The 20469-nt window shown below is 39.4% G+C and overlaps 1 protein-coding gene across 3 annotated transcripts in view; it reads left to right on the forward strand.

The window, feature by feature from the left end:
• Positions 1-20469, forward strand: part of PTPRR (protein tyrosine phosphatase receptor type R) — a 139704-nt gene that overhangs the window by 67612 nt on the left and 51623 nt on the right. For all 3 annotated transcript variants that reach the window (XM_053977574.1, XM_053977575.1, XM_053977576.1), the window contains exons 3-6: positions 3806-3919; positions 7030-7185; positions 14754-14864; positions 18874-19136. In XM_053977574.1, the coding sequence (XP_053833549.1) occupies positions 3806-3919; positions 7030-7185; positions 14754-14864; positions 18874-19136 (644 nt within the window). The remainder of the gene's footprint in view (positions 1-3805; positions 3920-7029; positions 7186-14753; positions 14865-18873; positions 19137-20469) is intronic.

The following is a 20469-nucleotide window of genomic DNA, read 5'->3' on the forward strand; positions in this document are numbered from 1 at the left end:
TCTTTTTCCTTTCTCTTTTCTATATTTTCTCTTTTCTTTTTTTTTTTTCTCTGACTAACTTTTCTCAACAAAAATTGTTGTACTTAAGAATTTGCAGAAAAGCAATTTTACACCACACCCTCAGGTCAGACTTAAATTTCAGTCACCTTCAGGAGGCACATGCCAGAGTCAAGAATATAATGCCCCCAAGTGTTGCCTTCATCCCAGACCAGTCTGATAACGTTGTTGTTATTGAGGAGACCCAATGCCTATGCTGAATAAATACAAATTAGCTGTGATCTTGTCAGAAGGAACTTGGGAAAAGACTGTAATCCTGCTCTGTTCCTGTCATTTACTGTAAGCGCCCAGAGTTCTCCACAGTGTAATGAATTGATACATATCCAATCTAGTCCACTTCTGCTTTATGCTTTTATGCATACAATACTAAAACAGGATAATAGAGAGCACAGAGCATATTTGTAATGTTCTCCTCACTCTAAAGTAGGTGCTCTTGGGATTCCAGCAAACATTTATGTAAATTACCTTTCACTGATGGAGTTAGAAATTCCATTCCTAAAGTGACAGATTATGGATTGCTTACTTTCCTTTTGACAGGAAGAGTCAAATGAACTCCCTTGTGCTGTCTGAAGTAGAAAAAGGTGACCTGTAATTCTTTTACTTAATTTTTTGCTATAATTGCAAAGGAGCTAAGATTCACACTGACCCCAGAAAAGGAGAAGCAGATCCCTTCAGTAAGCAGCAAAGCAAGGTTCTTATAATCAATGTGAGTTGCTTATTTCTTAGATATTTCTTGGACTTTTTTGGGGATGAAAAGTCAAAAAAAAAGAAAAGAAAAAATCTTTATGGCTGCAGAAGATACATCCTGAAATAAGGCTTAAGGGCAAATTTCTTAGGAAGTTTTTTAAAAGGATCCTGTAATCTCTGTACAAGTCCAGGTGAGATTTTTAAGCAGGCTGATGCCAGACTGACAGACAGCTGGGGTCTTCAGGCTTCCCCCAGGGCCATGAAGGACAATGTACCTGTTACAGAGACACACACACTACAGCTCTGGATAAATGTTTGTTAAAGAGCACAGTGGACTGAATTCAGACCTGGTAGGTGGAAATGTGACTCTCCTGAAGATAATGGAGTTTCACCACATTTTACTGTGCCTGGATATGATGAACCACAATCCCAGCATACTAAATCTATGAGAATTTATTACCTTTTTATAGGCTCTTTAAGGTCTTCTATTTCCTCTGAAGCTAGATATTTTTCTGGCTGTTTCATTTCCATCCCTTTATCAGTGAGGTATTAACACACTATTTAACAATATCTCTATTAATGTGTTATAATACCTGGCTCAAATATTTTTAAATGAATGTATTTTGATTTTATGCCTGCTAATTTTGCTCAGTAAAAACAGTTATTATTAACCCCATAACTCAGGGTCACCAGCTTGGACACTCTTTATGCCATCCTAATGTATCTCCAGGGACCCTCATGACAGTCTTTCTATTTCAGGAGCAGCTCCCTTTCTCATTTACTCAAGACCTTCAGACCAGGCTGTCTCAGTGTAGTGACAGCTTCAAAGCTCCAAACCAATTCTTGTCTGGTGTTCCATGAGTCAGTCTGGGCCAGAGAAGAAAAAGTGCTCACATCTATTAGACCTCCACATGTCCCCTATCAGGACATCTCTCTATTTCAGTGATAAAGTTGGAGCAGTTTTGTAACCATTGAGGATGCCTGTCAAATTCAAGAAGAAGCAAAAAGAAGAAGATTTTACATTTTGAAAATGCCAGGGTAGAAAGGGTATTTTAAGTGGAAGAATCTTGTAATACTTCCAATTGAATTAGAGCTCAGGTGTGTGGTAAGAGCAGGTCTCATACATCAAGACCTGACAATCCCAGTAGTGTAAAAAAAAATGAGAAAAAGGGAGGAAAAGAAAGAAAAACACTTAGTACTGACAGAAAAATCAAATTGGTAGTGAAAAAGAAAAGCAAATATTTTATGGTTTTACATTATTGTTGCATTCCGGAGTTTGGGTTTAGATTAGGGTTTTTAATTTATGTTAAAATAAGTCAAGTTCTGTAATCCCGCGTTTCCCCCGCGTTGTTCCCCCCCCGCGGTTTCTGGCCCCATGTTGCCTGTTGCCGGCTCTTAGCCCTGTGCCGCTCCTGTAACCACCCTGCCGTCCGGCCCCGGGAAAGCCCGTGCCGGCCGCCCCGAGCCACACGATCCTGCTCAGCCCGCTCTGGCTCGGCACCCGCCCCTGCGGGGTTCTCTGGTTGGTCGCTGTTGCTGGCGTCACCGCCACGGCAGCCGCCCCTATTGGCCGGCAGGCCGTGGATCCTCTCGCCCCGCCCCTCCATAAAACCCTATCCCGCCGGCAGTCAGACGCCATTTCCTCCCATGCGAGTGCCGGGAGCGGTCGCGTCTTTCCATCGAACCGCGCCGCCGTGACCAATAAACTGTTCCTGCTAAGCACGGAGTAAATGGACAAATTCCTTCCTCTTTGCCGGGTCCCTAGCGCACGGTAACAGCGGTTGGCCAGCCCACGCACCCGAGACACGGAGCCGTGTCTGGGAACCCGCGGCAGCAAACCCCGGCAGCACGTGGAAGCTACGCCACAGCCGGGCTCCCAAGAGCCGCGTGCAGCCGGGGAGAGCGAAAGCTAGCGCCGCACATTATAGCCTATAAATACTGATAAAGAACAACAGTCAAAATGTGTGATGTTGCTTTTCTTTGAGATAAATATTTCCTTTCTTTCTGAACCGTAACCATATTCCCAGTGTGATATCTGACCCACGGATATTAAATTATCTTTATGCAACTCTGGTTAGGAAGGAAGAATACCTGCTTGGTTCCTCAGAGCAGGAAGCTGGCCCATGGTTCTAAATAGGAAATTTAAAATAAAAATCTTTTTTATCTTGAGTCAACTGGCTCAGGCTGAACTTAGCAACTTCCTAAGTCAGAAGTTGCCAGAAGCATTGGAATCCTGTGGCTGTCTGATATAGTCATCTTTCCTCTCTTCTCCACTACACATTGTCTGCAGAAGGAATATGAAAGCAAAGAAGCAGACCCCAAAGTACCACAGGGAAGTACTGTCTATCAGGCATCATGTGAAGACCCAATATCTGGATTTTCTTGGACACAGAAGATTTGAACCTAAATTGTTTCTTGGGTAAAATTCCACTGACTTCACAAAAATGATTTGAACTTGTGGAAACTTCTACATTTCACTATAATTCTAACTAAGGGAAAGAAAATGCTTCAGTTCTACAGTTTGTCTCATCCTGACTTGGATGAGGAAGCATTAGGAAATTCAAACATGGGGAATGTATTCAGAATGTTTCATTTCTGATCTCAGAAACTTCTAATCAAAATTAAAATTGTATGATTTCACTATGTCTGACTTATTCTTCACCTTCAGGGAGATATGCTAAGACAGTATTCCAAAAGAATCTTCCTTGTGCAAACATCTCATTCTTTAAGGATGCATTGATGTTTAATGCTAAACTTTCAGTTCTAAGGTAGTAATTGTATTATCTTTAACACTGTGACTTGCCCAAGGAATTAAGCCAAAAGCATCTAGAACCCATTCCGAGTGTACTTGGGCAAAGGTGGCACTTTGCGAATGAATAGCATTTAAGGTACTGAAATGTACCTTTGGACCTATTATGTATTGTGATGCACATAGATCATACAGATTATTGTTACAGGATAAAAAACCCAACCACAATTAGTGAAAAGCCCCAGAGATCAGTCAGCTTTAGAATTAAATGTCTTGGACAAGGAGTTCATTTGAACTGATTTTGTTTTTCAGACACTGCAAATGGATGTAAACAAGCTGAATATCACATTGCTTCGTATATTTCGCCAAGGAGTGGCAGCAGCACTGGGACTGTTACCTCAGCAAGTTCATATCAACAGACTCATTGTAAGTACCAAAAGTCTGTGTGTATTAAAGTGTACCTGTTTATGTAAGTTCTCTTAAATTAAGTTTCCTGTCACTATGGAAGAGTGCAATTAAATGGGACAAAAAAGTACTTATAATTCCATTTCTTCAACTGCACTACAGAAAAATAGATCCCCATTACAAAATTATTTACATTTTCCTTTGAAAATACACCATTCTCAGCTAAGCCAGATAAATCTCTTTTTTGTCCTATTCATAAACAGATTGCTTATCCCTTAGTTTTCATTCCAATGCAATTCTTTTTCATGTTCACACCTTATCCATGTTTTGTTTCTCAAATGTTGAATATTGCTCAAAAAATACATGTGATTCATCCTTTCAAAGGCATCTTCACAATTTATCCTCAGACTTTCCATTAGTAAATTAAATGTCATCTACAATATTAATATTCATGCTTTGTTATTCTACTATAATAGTCTGTCCTCAGAAATGATCTTGTAGACTACGGTATCCTACTGGCAAAAGATGGCGATAAATTTGCTTCTAGAAAAAAAGATTTTTTTTAATCAACTGCCATTGTATGTTTTTTTTGTGTATGCATACTTAAAAACACTTTTGTCTTTTTATGACAATTGTACCATGAAGCAAGAAAACCCAGTATCATGTGTGTATTGCTAGCCTTTGATTCACTTTGTAGAGGGAAGAAGAGGCTTTTTATTCTACGTGCAGGCTGAATATTAGGGAAGAAATCTGACAGGTTTAGCATAAAAGTATTTTTTCCTTGAAAACTTGATAGGATTGTATACATCAAAAAGGATTATAAAACTCCTTCAAGAAATGTCTCTGTCAGAAAAGTTCTTACAAAAAATGCACTGAGAAGGATCAATAGGAATGCACTGCAGCCCTTTCCATGTTCTTTAGGAATCTCACTCATTCATGACAAGTGATGCTAAATTTCATTTGTCCTGCATTGACCAGAATGAAAGGTTTAAAGACATATGCAGAGAAAAGCACAATTAAATGAGAAATGTTTTGGAGTCTGAGATGTGTATTTCAATATATACAGTATCTTTCTTACTGTGCTCCTTAGGAATTATGTAAATAACCAGAAGAAACATGCTGTTTATTTTCCCACTGGCTCCACTGCTTTTTGCTTTCTCCTCTCATTTATGATTTAAGGGAAGAGATGTCATTTTGCACCTGCATATAGCCCAGAATACAGTACTATTATTTACTTAGTCTTTTCAACACCTGTAAAAGTTCTCTGAGTCAATATTTCAGCTATGTAAGAAAGCAAGCAAACTTTCCCCCATTTGCTCTAAAAATCACACACAGTCAAAATTCGCAATGAAGACAAATACACCTTAGGAGACATTATTCCCACTTTTCCCACAGTTCCTCTCACACAGAGTGCTGGCAAGCAAGCAGAGAACATTAAAATTCATCTTGCCTTGTTTCAGTGTGTTGTTTCTAAACTACTCATCTAGGCTCCCTGTAAAGGCAGTAGAGAGGATGGTAACTGCAGTAGAAGAGGCATTGAGATCTGTCCTGATTATATTAGGATGGATTAAGAGATGCCAGTCCCTCTGTGCTGACTGAAGTGAGGTGAGGTGACTCCCTCTCAAGTGAGTGGCTCTCAGAAGTGACCAGGAGTCTGGAAGCCAGGATGTGGATGGCCACATCCTGCTAACCTCTTACATGTAACAACACACAGTGTGCCAGGAAATATTAACTCTGTATTTCCAGTGTCTCCTTAACCTTTCCAGGACATCCTCCTCCCATAAAAGTCCTTTAGTGGGATAGAGAAACTCATAAACAGAGGAGGCACAAAACACTGGGAATACTGCATACCCACCAAGCCTTGCCTGATGTCTGTGACCTGCACACAGCAGCAGTCCCCTTCCCATGTCAGAGACTGAGTACAAGCCCAGCCTCAAGTGAGTTTCTTCAGCTCCTACCAGGAGCCAGTGTCCTTACCATTCTTACTGAGCAGATGGACCAGCAGCACATGTGAGAGCACAGAGGACAGATTTAGGGCAAACATGTTCTAAAGAGTCCCTTTCTGTGCAGCTCTATTTTGAATGCAAGGAGTATTTTATGCAAAGAGGATTTTATGCAAAGGTATTTTAAGAATAGCAAAAGATATATTTTTCTTCACTTCAGTAGAGATAATGATGCACATTCAAGGTGATGGAAAGGAGGTGGGGGAAATCAAGATTATCCCAGTTTGAGCTGATCTCTCCCATCCCATAATGATGAATAGCAAATAACCAGATTGGTGAGGTTCTTGCCTGCCCAGGCAGCAATGTAGGGAGCAGCTCCATGCCTACCTCATGTTTGTGGAATCCCCCAGATCTGGACTCTGCTCCAGTGTCAGCTATGCTGGTCATAGCCCTGGGGAGAGAGGTTCCCACATCCTGTTTGGACATCAGAGCTGTCTCATGTGCAGTTCAAGTCTATCACAACAGAGAAACTCTCTTTCCTTTTGCTACCTTGAAACAGAGTGGGCATCACTGACATTTCTAATAAAGACCCTCTTAGGCTGCCAGGACTGCATCAAAGACACCAGGGCAAGAATTAATAGATAAGGGAGTGGACATTCTCAGGTTACCCATTAAGTGCTAACAAAACTTCCCTGGTCCTTTAATATCATTGGCCCATATTAAGTTGCACTGCAGTCAACTAAGAGGACTTTATTGTGGTATGTCTGCCATGGGTTGAAAAGAGACTAGAAAGTAATTTCCAAATATCACAGCACTGTGCTAAGCATTCCTATTTTGGCTCAGCTCAGATGAACTATCTGCTAAAATCCCTGCTGGCACATTGCCACTGACCCCATCCCATGGCTCCTCCTATCACTATGTTACATTGATTGTTTAATGATACTAGACTTGGGAAAAGTCTACCTTGTCAATATTGATTGAGACAAAGCACTTATGCCCACATACAGGATTTGCATTTTCTTCCACAGTCTGCTGGGATTTACAGAGACAGGCAAAACATATGCTGTGCTCACAGAGCAGGTTGGAACCCTTACATTCCATGCTTTTGTCTTTGGAATTATAGTTGCAATCTACGGACAGCAGAGATTAATGCCAGACCCCTCCCATGATTTTTTTTTTTTTCCCTAGGGGAAGAAGAACTGTGTGGAACTGTTTGTGTCCCCACTGAACACAAAACCAGGAATTTCTGAGGCGCTCCCATCTGAAGAAGTACTGCGTTCCCTTAATATCAACATTTTGCATCAGAGTTTATCCCAGTTTGGAATAACAGAAGTCTCCCCTGAGGTTGGTTATCAATTTTCTAACCTGTATTATTTTGATACAGATTAGGCACTTACATGCTTGGTAGTATTCCAGCTGAGATTCTCAAGCACGAGGCAGAAAATGTATGGGCTTAGAGAGCATTGCTAGTGTAAGACAATTATCATAGAATCCTCAAATAGTCTGGCTTGGAAAGGGTTCTAAAGATCACCTAGTTACAACCCTTCTGCCATGGACTGTTGTACCTTTCACTGGACCAGATTGCTCAGAGCCCCATCCAACTAGCTCTGTTAAATTACTTTAGTAGTGCTTTATTAGGCTATTTACTCTTTAACATCCGTGTCCTCCTCGCACAGATGAGCTACCATTGAAATCAGAGTTTAGATCCTAAGCATGCGCTAATTGCCTTAAAGGAAATGGACATAAGGAATTCCAGTCTATTAACCAGGGTAGGAAGATATAACAATTTCAACAGAGAGATAAATGGAATGCAGATATTGGGTGTCACCATTACTACCCATGTAACTTTTGTCTGACATGATTTTGAAAAACTGAAACTGTACATCACACCTACCTATGCTTCTTTCTATTTTTAGCATTGGCAAGAGATTTATTTTCTTTATGTGCTCCAAAAAGAGGGTAAAAAAAAAAACTTGTAGCTATTATTTGTATGACTTCGTCCATTTTTTGGAAGAAAAAAATCCATTTCAAAGCAGAGAAAACATTGTCATCTCCACAGCTTGTCTGAGATATTATCAGTGAGATGGACATCTAATTCTGGGCCAACCATTTAAACTGTGCCCAGAGAATGAAAGAAAGCAAAAGCCTTAAGGGTAAAAAGCCAGTGAGCTCATGGACATGACCATATCACACTGCATTTTATTTAGTGTCTTACCTGAAGCCCTTACATACATATAAAGACCCTCAGCATACAGTTTGGGGCTAGACCCCTTCAATCATGTTGTCAAGAATCAAGATTTTCAGTGGAAACTCCTAATTTGGCAGAGGAGGTGTCCGTGTCCAAAAAAGTGGGGAAAAAATTTAAATACTCTGATGAGCTATGTTTCCCTCTATGGATAAATAAGTTCCTGTGTTCCTGTTTCCAAATCTGTGTTTGAGATACTGGTGTTTGAGCCATTGGGCTGTTATGCCTACTTGTATTTCTACTGATTAGAAATTGTTTTGCTTGCTTTAAGTATTCTAAGAATCTAGATGTCTTCGTTACCAAAAAAAAAAAAAAAATATATATATATATATAAAACAAGGCCAGTTCATGTTCTACTACAGCAACCTGCCACTATCAAAATTCAGATTCTCAAGTTTTAGCTGTTCTAATACAAAACATAGCAGAACAGTGGTTTCCAAATGTCAAATCAAGTCTTTATATCACCCATCAGCAACGTGAGTGAAGCTTTCATTAGGTCAGAATTTCCTTTGTATCTGAAGCACAAGAGTCTGACAGTTGGGATAGAGGCAATTATCAATTGCTAGTACTTCAGTTACAAACAACACTTCAGGTAGACATGGGGCAAGAACTTATTTGAATAATATATGAACAGAGAAATGTCATCAAGCTGTGAAGAGATGCTGGAAAAAAAACAAACCTTGAACTCAAGAGCTCATCTTGAGCTAGATACATTTCAATAATCTGGAGTGTTCAGATATTTGTGTTTTCTTTCTGGAAAAAAAATGTAGATAATAATTTAGAACAGGATTATTAGAATGAAAGCTGTGCAGTCTCTTAACTCCTAATACTGTTGGAGACACAAGAGATTATTTTAATATTTTAATTGATAGCAGATTATACAGCTAAGGCATTGATCCTGAAAGATAATGCAGCTTTACACTAATAATTAATCTTTATGGATCCCAGTAAATAGTTTACATGTTTAAGACTACACAGTAAACAACATCTAAGAAACAGCAACATACAATCTTTACTTGGTCAGCTGCCAGCCACTTATTTTCCCTCAACTTGCTCTAAGAACAAATTGCTCCAAACAAATTAACAGTGAACCCAAACAAAACAGCAAACCTTTGAAGGAAGGTATTGTTATACAAAGCCTTACATAGCTTTGACACATTATTTTACCCATTGTAAAATGCTCTCTGTGTGTACTCCTGAGCTATCAATCCCGATTAAATCATGAGCTAAAAGTGTACACTCTTCTACCAGAAGTATGAATGCTTCACAACCAGTGTTGTATGTGCATTATCAGTGTATCTGTGCACAAAGGAAGCGTTACTCTCATCTTTCTAGGTGGGTGGTGGACACAGAGGTGCTAGGGCTGGAATTTGTCTCCTTTTTCAGCTATTTTCAGTATGAGCTGCCCAAGTCTTGAAAATCTTCTGGCTTTCTCTCTGTGGTAAACAAAAAGAGATATGTTTGACAGGCAATTCATCGCATCTGTGGGGCACCTCTCCTGAGATTGCTTGGTTGACCCTTTTTAACAAGGTTTAGTGTAAACTAGATCCCCAGAGGGGATGCTGTGGGAGATTAGCCTGTCCAAAGAAATTTTACCAAGATTACGTAGAAAAGCCCACATGGAAAACTCCTCTGCTCAAAGTTTCAGCCCATACTGTACCACAAACAGCAAAAATCCCAGTGGATATCAGTACCTGGAACTACATTTCCAGTCATTACAGAAATAATTTGCTTGTTCACATCTGCTGATGCATTGATCACTACTTGATCTACTTTCAAGTAAATTGCCTGTCTCAAAATTATATTATTTCTTATTCTGCAGTTGCTGAAAGAGCAGTTTCCCTATATGTCTTTGCTGTAGGAACCACGAGAGTACTTTACTGCCTGGTATAGAATGAGATGTGTACCAGTGGGAATGTGTAAATGTAAAGGAGTCCTTGCCATTTAAGGGCACTATCTATACCTTTCGTATCTCCTTGACTTTTCAGTGGCTTATCATAGTTGTAGCATTTGCTCTTTTATTGTGGTCTAAAGTTTGTGTCTGAAGTGGGATTTCAGACAGAGTTCTGCTCCATGGGATGTACCACAGTCAGGAGCAGACTTCTCCAGAACAAAGCACCAAATTGGTGCTTGATGGTAGGACTAAACTCAGTGACTTAGGCAGTCTGTGTTATTATGGTGTGGGAATCCTGGCTTCCTCATGTCTTTAAATTGCTTGGATTAAAATAAAATACTACTGGATTTCAGAATTTACTAGAAGAGAACTTGAAGTGGTTCTGAATGACAAAAATAACTGAAGATATACTAAATAAAATAAGGGTTACTATGTTTTGAGAGCTAAGCCAACTGCCAGCTAGAAATGTGTCACTGAAGGAGAAATTTCCAGAGTTCATACCAATATTATGCAATCCCAAAATGTAGCATTACAGCCTCCTTCCACAAATAGGTTGCCTTTGAAGTATGTGGATAATAACATACTAGAGAAGAAATCAAAGGAAGCAATCATGCACTTAAAGTATACAGAAACTGTAAGTTGCTGTAAAGGACAAGTGATCAAAACCAATATCTTAGAAATTACAACAGCCTGGACTGACAGGGGTACCTGGGAACAAAGCAGAGCACAAGGACATGCTCCAGTGATCAGGCAAGGCAGCTATAGTGTAAAACCTGCACAGCTGCATCCAGAGCACCCAACAGAAACAGGAGCCCTACTGTCTGCCAGTGTGGATGTGGAATCACAGCACTTCATCACACATGTAGCTAAGCTAGAGCTTTTGGGGTGACTTTGTCACGGGAGACATGATTAAGTGGCTATTATCCAGTGTCCTGTGAGCCTGAGAGGTCACACACATTCCTACATGTTTTCATTGGAGGTGGAAGTGATTTCTTGGCAGCCTTTCCTAATGTGCCTTAGCTAACATAGTTAAAATAGCAGAAAAAACCAAAGCTATTCAGTGTGAACTTCCATGAACCCTTTTTGATCTTGAGTTCTACCCCCAGCACCCTGTAAGCTTTCCTCTGAGCTCAGAACTATAGCTTGCTATGCTCTCATTAGTGTTCCAGCCCAAAGGACTAATTGGGGTTAACTGACCCAATTTGCAAATTCACCTGTTTTCTACTGAAAATTTACCTTTTCTGGCAGGTCCTGATACTGCAGCAGAATCTTTCAGTCACAGATTTTACACTGACTACTTCAGGTCAATGTCTCCCTTGTTATTATCAAAAACTGGCTGCTTATTTTACTTGCTTGTAGAAATACTCCACTATTTTTCCCATAATAAGACCATAAAAGCCATAGTGGATTTTTAGTGTCTTAAAAAAGAAGTTTATAAAAATTGTTTAGAAAAAACACATCTGTTCCAGTTCAGCAGATACCCTTGTGTGCAGGCACTCTTCAGTAAGGTTAGTGATTGAATGGCATTGTAAGAATATATTTGATTCTTCCACACATTGAATTATGCTGAATTCAAACAGTTTAAATTAACCTGGCTCATTCTGCCTGAAAAACTTGCTTTATTGGAGACTCATTAGGTAATGGAAATACTAGGAAATGACACCTTCCTCCCTGTTTGCTCTAGGATCTAGTGCTCCCTGAGCGGCCACTCCATCTGCTCTGATATTCTCCCAGTTTTATTAGCTGCAGATCTTTGCAAATTAGTCTGAGTATATCCTCAAGCCTATTCCTTAAAAACTATCTGAAGGACAAGAATCCTCTCATTTCTGCCTTGCATTTGGCCATCCTATTAGCTTTCTTTCTGGGCGTCAGCAATTTGTAGCGAGCGTGGCAGTTGCTATTCCTCTTATCAGTTTTCCCAGACAAAGGAACAAAGTTCTGAATGATCTGCATTGACGTTTCAAAAAGCAATTCCTTATCGTGGGTGTGAGATGACTCAGTTACTGCAAGTCACAGCTTCTGTCATTAGGAAGCAGCTTAAGCAATAATTTTGCTCTCCACCAATTAGATACGGGAGAGAGATTTTCTTGAGTAGGTGAAGGTACTACTAAAGTGTTTCAAAATGATATGTCAAGTAAGTTTAAGTTGTGGTATACTTTTTTACCCTTTTTACAGCATTTGTTAATATTCCTTGAACATTATTGTTAGAAAGACAAATCAGGCAAAGACTTGTCCTGAACACACATAGCACTAGACAGACATCATAGAGATTACTTCTCTTAAAGTCTTCTTTTATTCTCTTCAGTCTGTTATTAGTATGAAGTCTATTATAAAATATTTTAAAAGTTTTGTAACATCATTGAATTAAAGTTTCTATAAGTCTCTCATCCACTTGACTAAAAATCCTACGAGCTCTTAATTTACTTTTTAGTGTATTTGTCCTTTCAGTAAAGAGGTATTAAACCATCCTATTTACTCACTTACAGAAGGTCAGCACGGCCAATTCTCCTTTAGCTCCTGCTTTTTATCTAAATTTCCTACCGAGAGATACGAAACACTGGAAAGCCATCAGGTAACCCACTCAGGGTCAAACATTGAGTTTACAGCTAATAGGCCACAGCTGCAGCTGCTGCTGTCACCATGGCATTCCCATGGAGCTCAATGGGAGCAGTCTTGGATGTGGAGCAGCTGCAGGTTTGGGCTCTGAGCCAGTATTGGGACCCAAGTCCTGTGCCATGAGCACAGCAGTGACCTTGCTGTGCTGAGGTAGCAGATTGCATAGAGAGCTGTACCCCACTACAGTAGCAGCAGTGTTTAATTATGTCTAGGAACAATTTTTGCAGAAATATAAATCTTGCAGGCAAGATTTACAGCTTCTCTTTGAAATCCCTGGGTTTTAAGTTGCTCATTAAACATCAAACTGACACTTTATAAGCCTTTTTAAACTGTCAATACCTGCAACATTTTAAAGCTGAGACCATGAAACGATGCATAATTACACACACACACAAATATACTAATTTTACAAGATTAGTTTCTGTAGTTGTGCTGAAGGATTTCCATTCTGGTCCCCAGGACTATTACTTCCAAAGAAAACTCTTCTTTATTTCACTTTCCGTTCTAAAGCTGTCAACTCCCAGTTTAAATATAAGCATTTCTTCAAGCAAGCAAGTCTCTGTAAATTAGCCATGCTACCAAATTCCTCTCTAAGTGTTTCCATTTTGTGGCAATTGTATCTGTGAATTGTCTTGCATTGTCCTGACTCTTTTCAAAACAAGCCTTGCCTAATCCTGTGCTGAAAGGAGGACCATGAAAACTATATCCAAGATCCAGCACCCAGCATTTTTTGTCAGCTTGTTCCCTTCCTCAGGCCATGATCTCCCACTCCTCAGGAAGCTTTCCCACATGAATTCATCATCATCCAGACTTTCTGTTTTTGCGAGGCTGAAGAGGCTTGATTTTGGGAGGCTTTGCCTTTTTGGAAGACAAAGTTGGCTTGATACATTAGCTGTGCAAAAGAGCAGGCTAATGGGTGGCTAAGCAAAGTATTAGAGCATCCCTGCAGTTATGCATGCCCATTGAGCAGCCACTCATCTCTGTATGGAAGAACTCTTTTCTCTGTGATAAACACAACATCCCCAGAGAGGGAAAAAGGCCACAATGGGATGGGAAGACAGCTCAGTATTTAAACTAGTAGTTTATTTAAAGCCATTAGAGACTTTCAGTGAGAGGGAAACACAGAGACCTTGACCATTTACAATGGAAACCAGAATTTTAGAAAGTTGGTTTTACTCAGTCTGAGAACTCTACTGAAAAGACACAATTAAGAAAAAAAAAAGCAAGTAGCTGAAAATTGGAAGGGCAATGTCTACTGAACTGTGGTCCCAGAAACATCAGACAACATACTTTATTCTAAATAATATATTGCAGTTAGACCAAGGGTACATATACTTTGTTTCTGCTACAAAATCTCTATTTGAAAACATGGTAAAATTCTGGTAATTTAATAGTCCAACCAAGTCCCAGTGCTGCAATAAAGACAAAAATAAATGCCTTTACAATCATTATTATTTCATAATCCCCAGGAGTTCCCCAGGAGTTCTGGAAATTTTAGCATGCACAGCTGCTTCAGAAATGTTCAATCGGCAGGAAGCCAAAGATAATGAGATTAAGCATAATCAGAATTATAGCTAGACAGATAATGAGATTATTTTCAGCAAAATCAATATTTTTTACGTATTTGTGCATGTAATCTAGAGGTGACAGTGTGGGGGCTTCCCAGCTCATGGAGGGAAACCAGCAAGTCGCCTGCTCTTTGCTCCATGTCAGGTGCAAACACTGGGAAGGCTGGCGTGTGGGTGCTGGGGCTGGAGATACGCACTGGGAAGAAAGAGGCCGGGCCCGTGCTTCCCAAAGGCCTTGTGGGAGCACAGCCCTTGGACCTGACCAGCCAGGTGGTGTCCAGGAAAGGCACTGGGTCTTGTTTGCTTTGCCTTCAGGCAGTGTGTGACGGCTGGTGGAGAGTCCTCTGGGCAGCCACACAGGACCATAGATCCCTGCGCAGCGCTGGGAATGCGGGGTGGCTCTGCTCCATGGACTGGGCGTGGGCAGGGGGTGCCAATAGCAGCGTTCAAAGTCATGCCATGTGCTGTGGAATTTCAACGCTGGCAAAGCTGAGGAGAGTGATTAATGCCCAACGAGAGCTATTTAATCTGCACATGCCATTCTATAACTTTTTTTCTCTTTCTGTTTCTGTTTCATTGCTTAAAAAAGAAAAATGTTTTGCAAGGCCAGCATGAAGCAGACAAAATCTGGAGCAAAGAAGGATTTTATGCAGTTGTCATATTTCTCAGCATCTTTGTCATTCTAGTGACTTGTTTAATGGTAAGTTTCCCTTTTACCTTTATTTTGTTTTTTATTCCATGCTTTTCTTAGTCTTAAGGATAGGGTCAAGCCCAGTAGAAACTCAAGTCCAAGGTAAGAATTGGTCACTCTCATAATGCTGGGAAACCAAAGTTTGAAGAGTCACATTTCTTGATGTATTTTGAGTTGAATGAAGAATGTAACTAGAAGGAAGCTGAAGAAATAAATAACAGGTTCTTAAATCTACATGGTAACTGTGTAGGGACATGAATGATGACTTCTCAACCTTCTTAGGTCTCAGGATCCCTGAAGTCCTCTTACCTGCCTTTATTTCAGTTTTATTCGATAGTAAAAGCAACACTACATTGATAGAATGCATGTCAGTGTACAGTTGTTAAAGTGTGTGTTGGTATTTGTGTATCAAATACACAAATATTCAACGGAAATAACTAGTAAGTACATGAAGGAATAATCATATTTTTGAGCAACTTTTCCATTCACATTGTATGAGCTCAATGGCCAGGTTTCTGAGCATTAGGCACAATTCTAATATGTTGAATATGAGAAGTGCAATGGTCACAGAGAAGATGAAGAACACTATACCACTACTGACTTCTGTAGGGTAATTTTTGCATTTTTGTCCAATGTTGTATCTTATATGTTTTCCTTCTTTAAATTGTGTGATACTTCTGTAGTGTACACATACAAGTGTTGACTGAATTCTCTGACAATTATCAGCATTTATGAATACACGGTATCTTGGGATCTTTTAAGATATTCTGCTCTCAAACACATTTAATTTTCTTAAACCACTTACAACCTTAAGATGGAAAGCATGTTTAATCTGAAGTAATTAAAAATGTTCAGCTATACAAATGTTCACAAAAATTTATAACAAAATGTTATTTCATCTTTAAACGCTCCCTAAGATTTGAAAAGCACTTGTTTTATCACAGGAAATTGTTGCTTTATTTAATTTCTACTTTCTTGTTGTCTCCATCTCTCCATGCCATTTCACACAAAAAGAGGAGGATAACTCTAGAAATCTCTTCTTCTCTACCATCTGTTTTGGAGAAGAGATATTTTGGTCATTACTGACTATTTAACTGGAAGAGTATAAAAAATGCTGACTGTCCTTGTCCTGGTACCCACAATATTTTCATTATTTATCTGGAATGCATCAACAACATTGGAAATTGTAGGCAATCTGTATGACAGTATCAGAACTTCAACTGTTCTTAGGGTGCCAGAGAAAAGATGGGAAAGAACAAGAATACTGCTTGGCAGGGACAAGAGCTCTAATCACGTGCATCAATACAATGTAGGAAATATGCGGAAAAACAACAGTTCTGTAGGAAAGGTTCCAGCAGTATCACAGAAGTAGATAAGGAGATAAGCAACATCAATGTTGCAAAAATACACTTCTTACCCTGGGATATATAAATGAGGATATGATCTCTATGAATTCAGCTCTGCTATGGTAATTTGACTGTCATGTCTTACTCATTTTCTATTGTCTCTCTCTACCACATTTGTGAAAAATTTCAGGCAATTATAGGAGGAAGGAGATGCAAGAGTGATCAGACACACAGAGGATATGAAATAATTTAGTTTATTTATGACAGGGAAAAGGAGCAACCACAAACATGATAGTTCTCAAACATGGAAAGATTTCAAAGGCTGTTGTAAGGAAGAAGATAATACTTTCTCCATTGGGGACTGGAAAAGAAGAAGAATTTTCACAGTGATTTGGCTGACTCATTAGAAAGATCTTTGCTATCATATGTGTCACTAGATCCTGGATTGCATTGCTTGAGGAAGCTTGGGAGTTTTCACCCATTAAGATTTTAGGCAAACATCTGTCAGAAATAGTTTGGGTGTAGCTGATCTGGTTAGGGCAGAGGTCAATACTAGTAGACTCCTTGAATTCCTTCCAGATGGAATTGCTATTATGCTGTGGTCTTTTCTGCAGACGTTCCCCTTTCTGTTCCTCCCAGGTCCAACCTGTATCTTTGCATGTGCTACTGTTTAGACTGTGCAAATGGACACTGTCTCAGATTTTGCCAGGATCTGATAATATATGGATATGTGCAATCTGTAAAGCTAACAAACAGCTCCTTTAATGTGTATCAGAGTGGCAGATTGGATTGTCACTATATTTTTGCCATTTCTGTTTTTTTTTACTTTACCTTCATTAAAACTGTTATAGCCCTGTAACACTTTTCTGAGGAAAAGTGTAAGTGCTTAGATCAAAAGTTGTTGGTTAGATTTTTTTTTTGGTTTCTGCTAGGGTCAAGCTATCTTTCTTTCCTAGGGTCTTAATAATAGATTATTAAATAGTATATTAAATAATACTTGTCCACATTTTAGAAGTCAAAACCATAATTCCTTAGGTCCCCAGGGAGTGAAACTATGTCAAAACATATTAGTGACAAGAAGGTATGGTGAGCATTGTCATGGCCATGAATCTCTGAGCTGTTTATCTGCTGGTTATCAGAAACAAATTAGCTGAAAGCACTCACTGGAGAAAAAGACAGTTAAAATATTTCAAGTCCCTCTTTTTTTTTTTATTGGTACCAGTGCCCTTGCTTCACAGGTACCCCCGAGAGGGCTTATTTTTCTGCAAAATTATGGGGAAGAGATCTTATCCTAGTAATTCTAAACCCTTCAGAATGAAGGTTTACCTAGCTAAGTCTTGTTTAACATGTGTATTGCTAATGACATTAGGTCATTTCCCAGCTAAACCTCTATTGCTAATCCTTGAACAAACAAACCCATCAGATGTATCTAGTCATCACTGGAAAGCTAGGGAGTGATAGATTTTTATGTGGTGCTAGCAGGGGCAACAGCTGTCAAAGAACTTCTGACTTGCAGAGAAAAAAAAATGCTCTGGTTTAGGTTTTGTCTTACTTAAGGATCCAAATCAAATGCTTTACAGGAACAGATAAACCAAAGTGGAAAGTACAAGGGTACCTACAGACACCCTCAAAAAACTGTGTGCCTTCCATCTCCACACACAATATTTACAATTCTCATAAATTTCATAACTTGTAAGGCATGTTTTGAAAATTGAATAGCTATGGCTCCGAAATTGTTTTTTGCATTGCCCTCCAAAGAAATAAGATGTGTTAAACAGGTGTAACATGGGTACCTCTGGAGTGACATTACTGAACATAAGCTACCTGCCTGCCCTCACCAAGCCAGGGTTCAGCAGCATCAGTAGAGTTTGATGGAAGAAGATCAGTACAACTTCTGCTTTTGTTGCACATACTGGATGTCCACATTCATAAGCAATATGTGGACAGATAATCCTGGTATTACAGTGTGTTCAGAAGTCAATTTCTTGGTGATTATAAAGCACACTTTTCTGAACAGATGGTTAAGTATCTTCATTGACCACTCATCACTTCAGCTTTATTTCAGAATAGTTAATGTTTCTCTGAGGATATTGGAGCCTATCACTACCTGGAGGAGTATTTTAGAGTAATAGCAGCCTTCTGTTACCAAAGTGACCTAGTGAAGTTAGTCTGTTCAACCATCAGCTCCATGCCAGATGAGTAAGGGCTTTTAGGAACATCTGCTCTAAAAAAAAATTGAGGCTGTTGTAATTAGAGACTTGTATCTGGCTAAGTCCTAAACATCTATTTTATTTTGTGCCATTGTCTTTCTTATGTTAAAATGCTTAAAATTTCTTCTACAGTTACTCTACCAGTATTTCTTTCCTCACAATGTCTTCTGTAACTAATTTCCATTCTGTGTTATTTGCTCTTTTAATAATACTACTGCAGGTATTACAAATAAGTACTGACTCACAGTAAGAACTGTTAAAATCTCTATTGCCCACGTGTGCACTCTGCAGTTTATGTAATGGAAATATTTATTTTGTTGTGGGAAATGCTGTGTAACACAACTTGTGACTTACCTTCTAGGAATGAATGCCATGTATAACAATCTTATCCAGCATTTGTGATACCTTTCTTGCCTTGTTTACCAGGCAATTGAGATTGATCTGTCCTCTTTATTTCTGTAGGTTCTGTACAGATTAAAGGAGAAGATCCAGTTGTCACTAAGGCAAGAGAAGGAAAAGAAGCAGGAGATCCACCTCTCACCCCTTCCCCTGCAGACATCTCAGACTGAGTATAAGACCTCCAACAGCATGGTCCAGCCTCAACAGGCTCCAAAGGTTATCAATGTTGTAGTAGACTCTCAAGGCCAATGTGTTCCTGAGCTCAAACCTCCCCTGTGTGCCAGTCCATCTCCTTTCAGAATGAAACCTGTGGGACTCCAGGAAAGGTAGGATGGTGCCTGGTGTGCTCAGGATTTATTCTGCTTTTTTATGCTTATGCTTCATGATTTCATATGTTTCTTTTTTGTCAATGAATGGGAGACTTTGCCATATGGACATCTGAGGAGTGGGATTTTGGTGCGTTAACATCTATCTCACAGGTATTCTCTCCTTTCCTTTTCTTGACATATGACCAAATATTCAGGTCATATGAAAATGTTCAGGTTTAGGCTGAGATTAACAGCGTTAGTGTCATTCTTTTTGCTGACTATATTTTTCCCATACTCCAAAGAAATATTTTTTTCATTTTTCATTGATTTTTGCCTGTTTTGAGCCTGGAGATCGTGGAAGAGAGTTCAAGGGCTGGTTATGTATTGTCAACAAAGGACATTCTCATTCTCAGGGAGTCCCTAGCACCTGGAAAGCTTAGAAGAAATATTTACACCGAGTGCATTTAGCAATCTCATACAGTGTTTCCATTATCACTTTTAGATACATTTTTTTCTTAAATGCAGCTTTCCATGATGGTCAGGATATAGTACAAAGTCAACAGGCTTTACCAAAAGGAAGAAGTGATGAGTAATGAAACCAACTCTTGTGTGCAGTTCCTCAGAAATACTTGGGCACCAAACCCTGCCACTCATTGTACCTTTCAAAAACTGGGCCAGTGCTCTTTTTATAAAACTAGTTATTCTTCCCACAGGAGAATGCACACTGACATCTGTCTCTCCTCTGTTAGAAACCTGTATAATTTCTTGTCTGATGGCTGCAGGCTGCTTTCATAAAGCATCAGTGCTCTGAAATAGCTCACATAGCATGCAGCTGTGCAACTGAACTCTCCTGCCCCGGCACAGACGATAAATGAAAGAACAGATGCCATGTGGAGACCAAGCAGAGCATCATCTGTGAGGACTCTCATCTGAGCTGTAACCCTCATTCAGCTTCAGCCATGGGGATTCAATGGCAGAGATTTTATCAATGGATTTATGACAGACAGAACCTGGGGAGGGGGATTGATTCTTCTGTGAGTAAAAGAGGCTTAAAGGCAGAGCTGTCATAAAATATGTAGTGATATCACAGCAGAAAAAAAAAAAAGGAATGGAGGAAGCAAGTAAATACATTTTGATAGTTTCTGTCATTCCACAAGACTCTAAAAATAAAGCCCACAAGCATGGGAATCACATAGCTAATTTATAATACTTAGTACCTAACATAGCATATGCAATAGTTGAGAGGAATTGAGGGAAGAGAATTTGTAGAAGGATTTTGTACCTAAGGACAAGAAACTTTTTGTACATAAGGAGAAGAAACTTTTCCATTTCTCAAACAAAGAAAGTAAAA

The sequence above is a fragment of the Vidua macroura genome, chromosome 5 (genome assembly GCF_024509145.1).
Source record: "Vidua macroura isolate BioBank_ID:100142 chromosome 5, ASM2450914v1, whole genome shotgun sequence".
In the NCBI taxonomy this organism is placed as follows: Eukaryota; Metazoa; Chordata; class Aves; order Passeriformes; family Viduidae; genus Vidua; species Vidua macroura.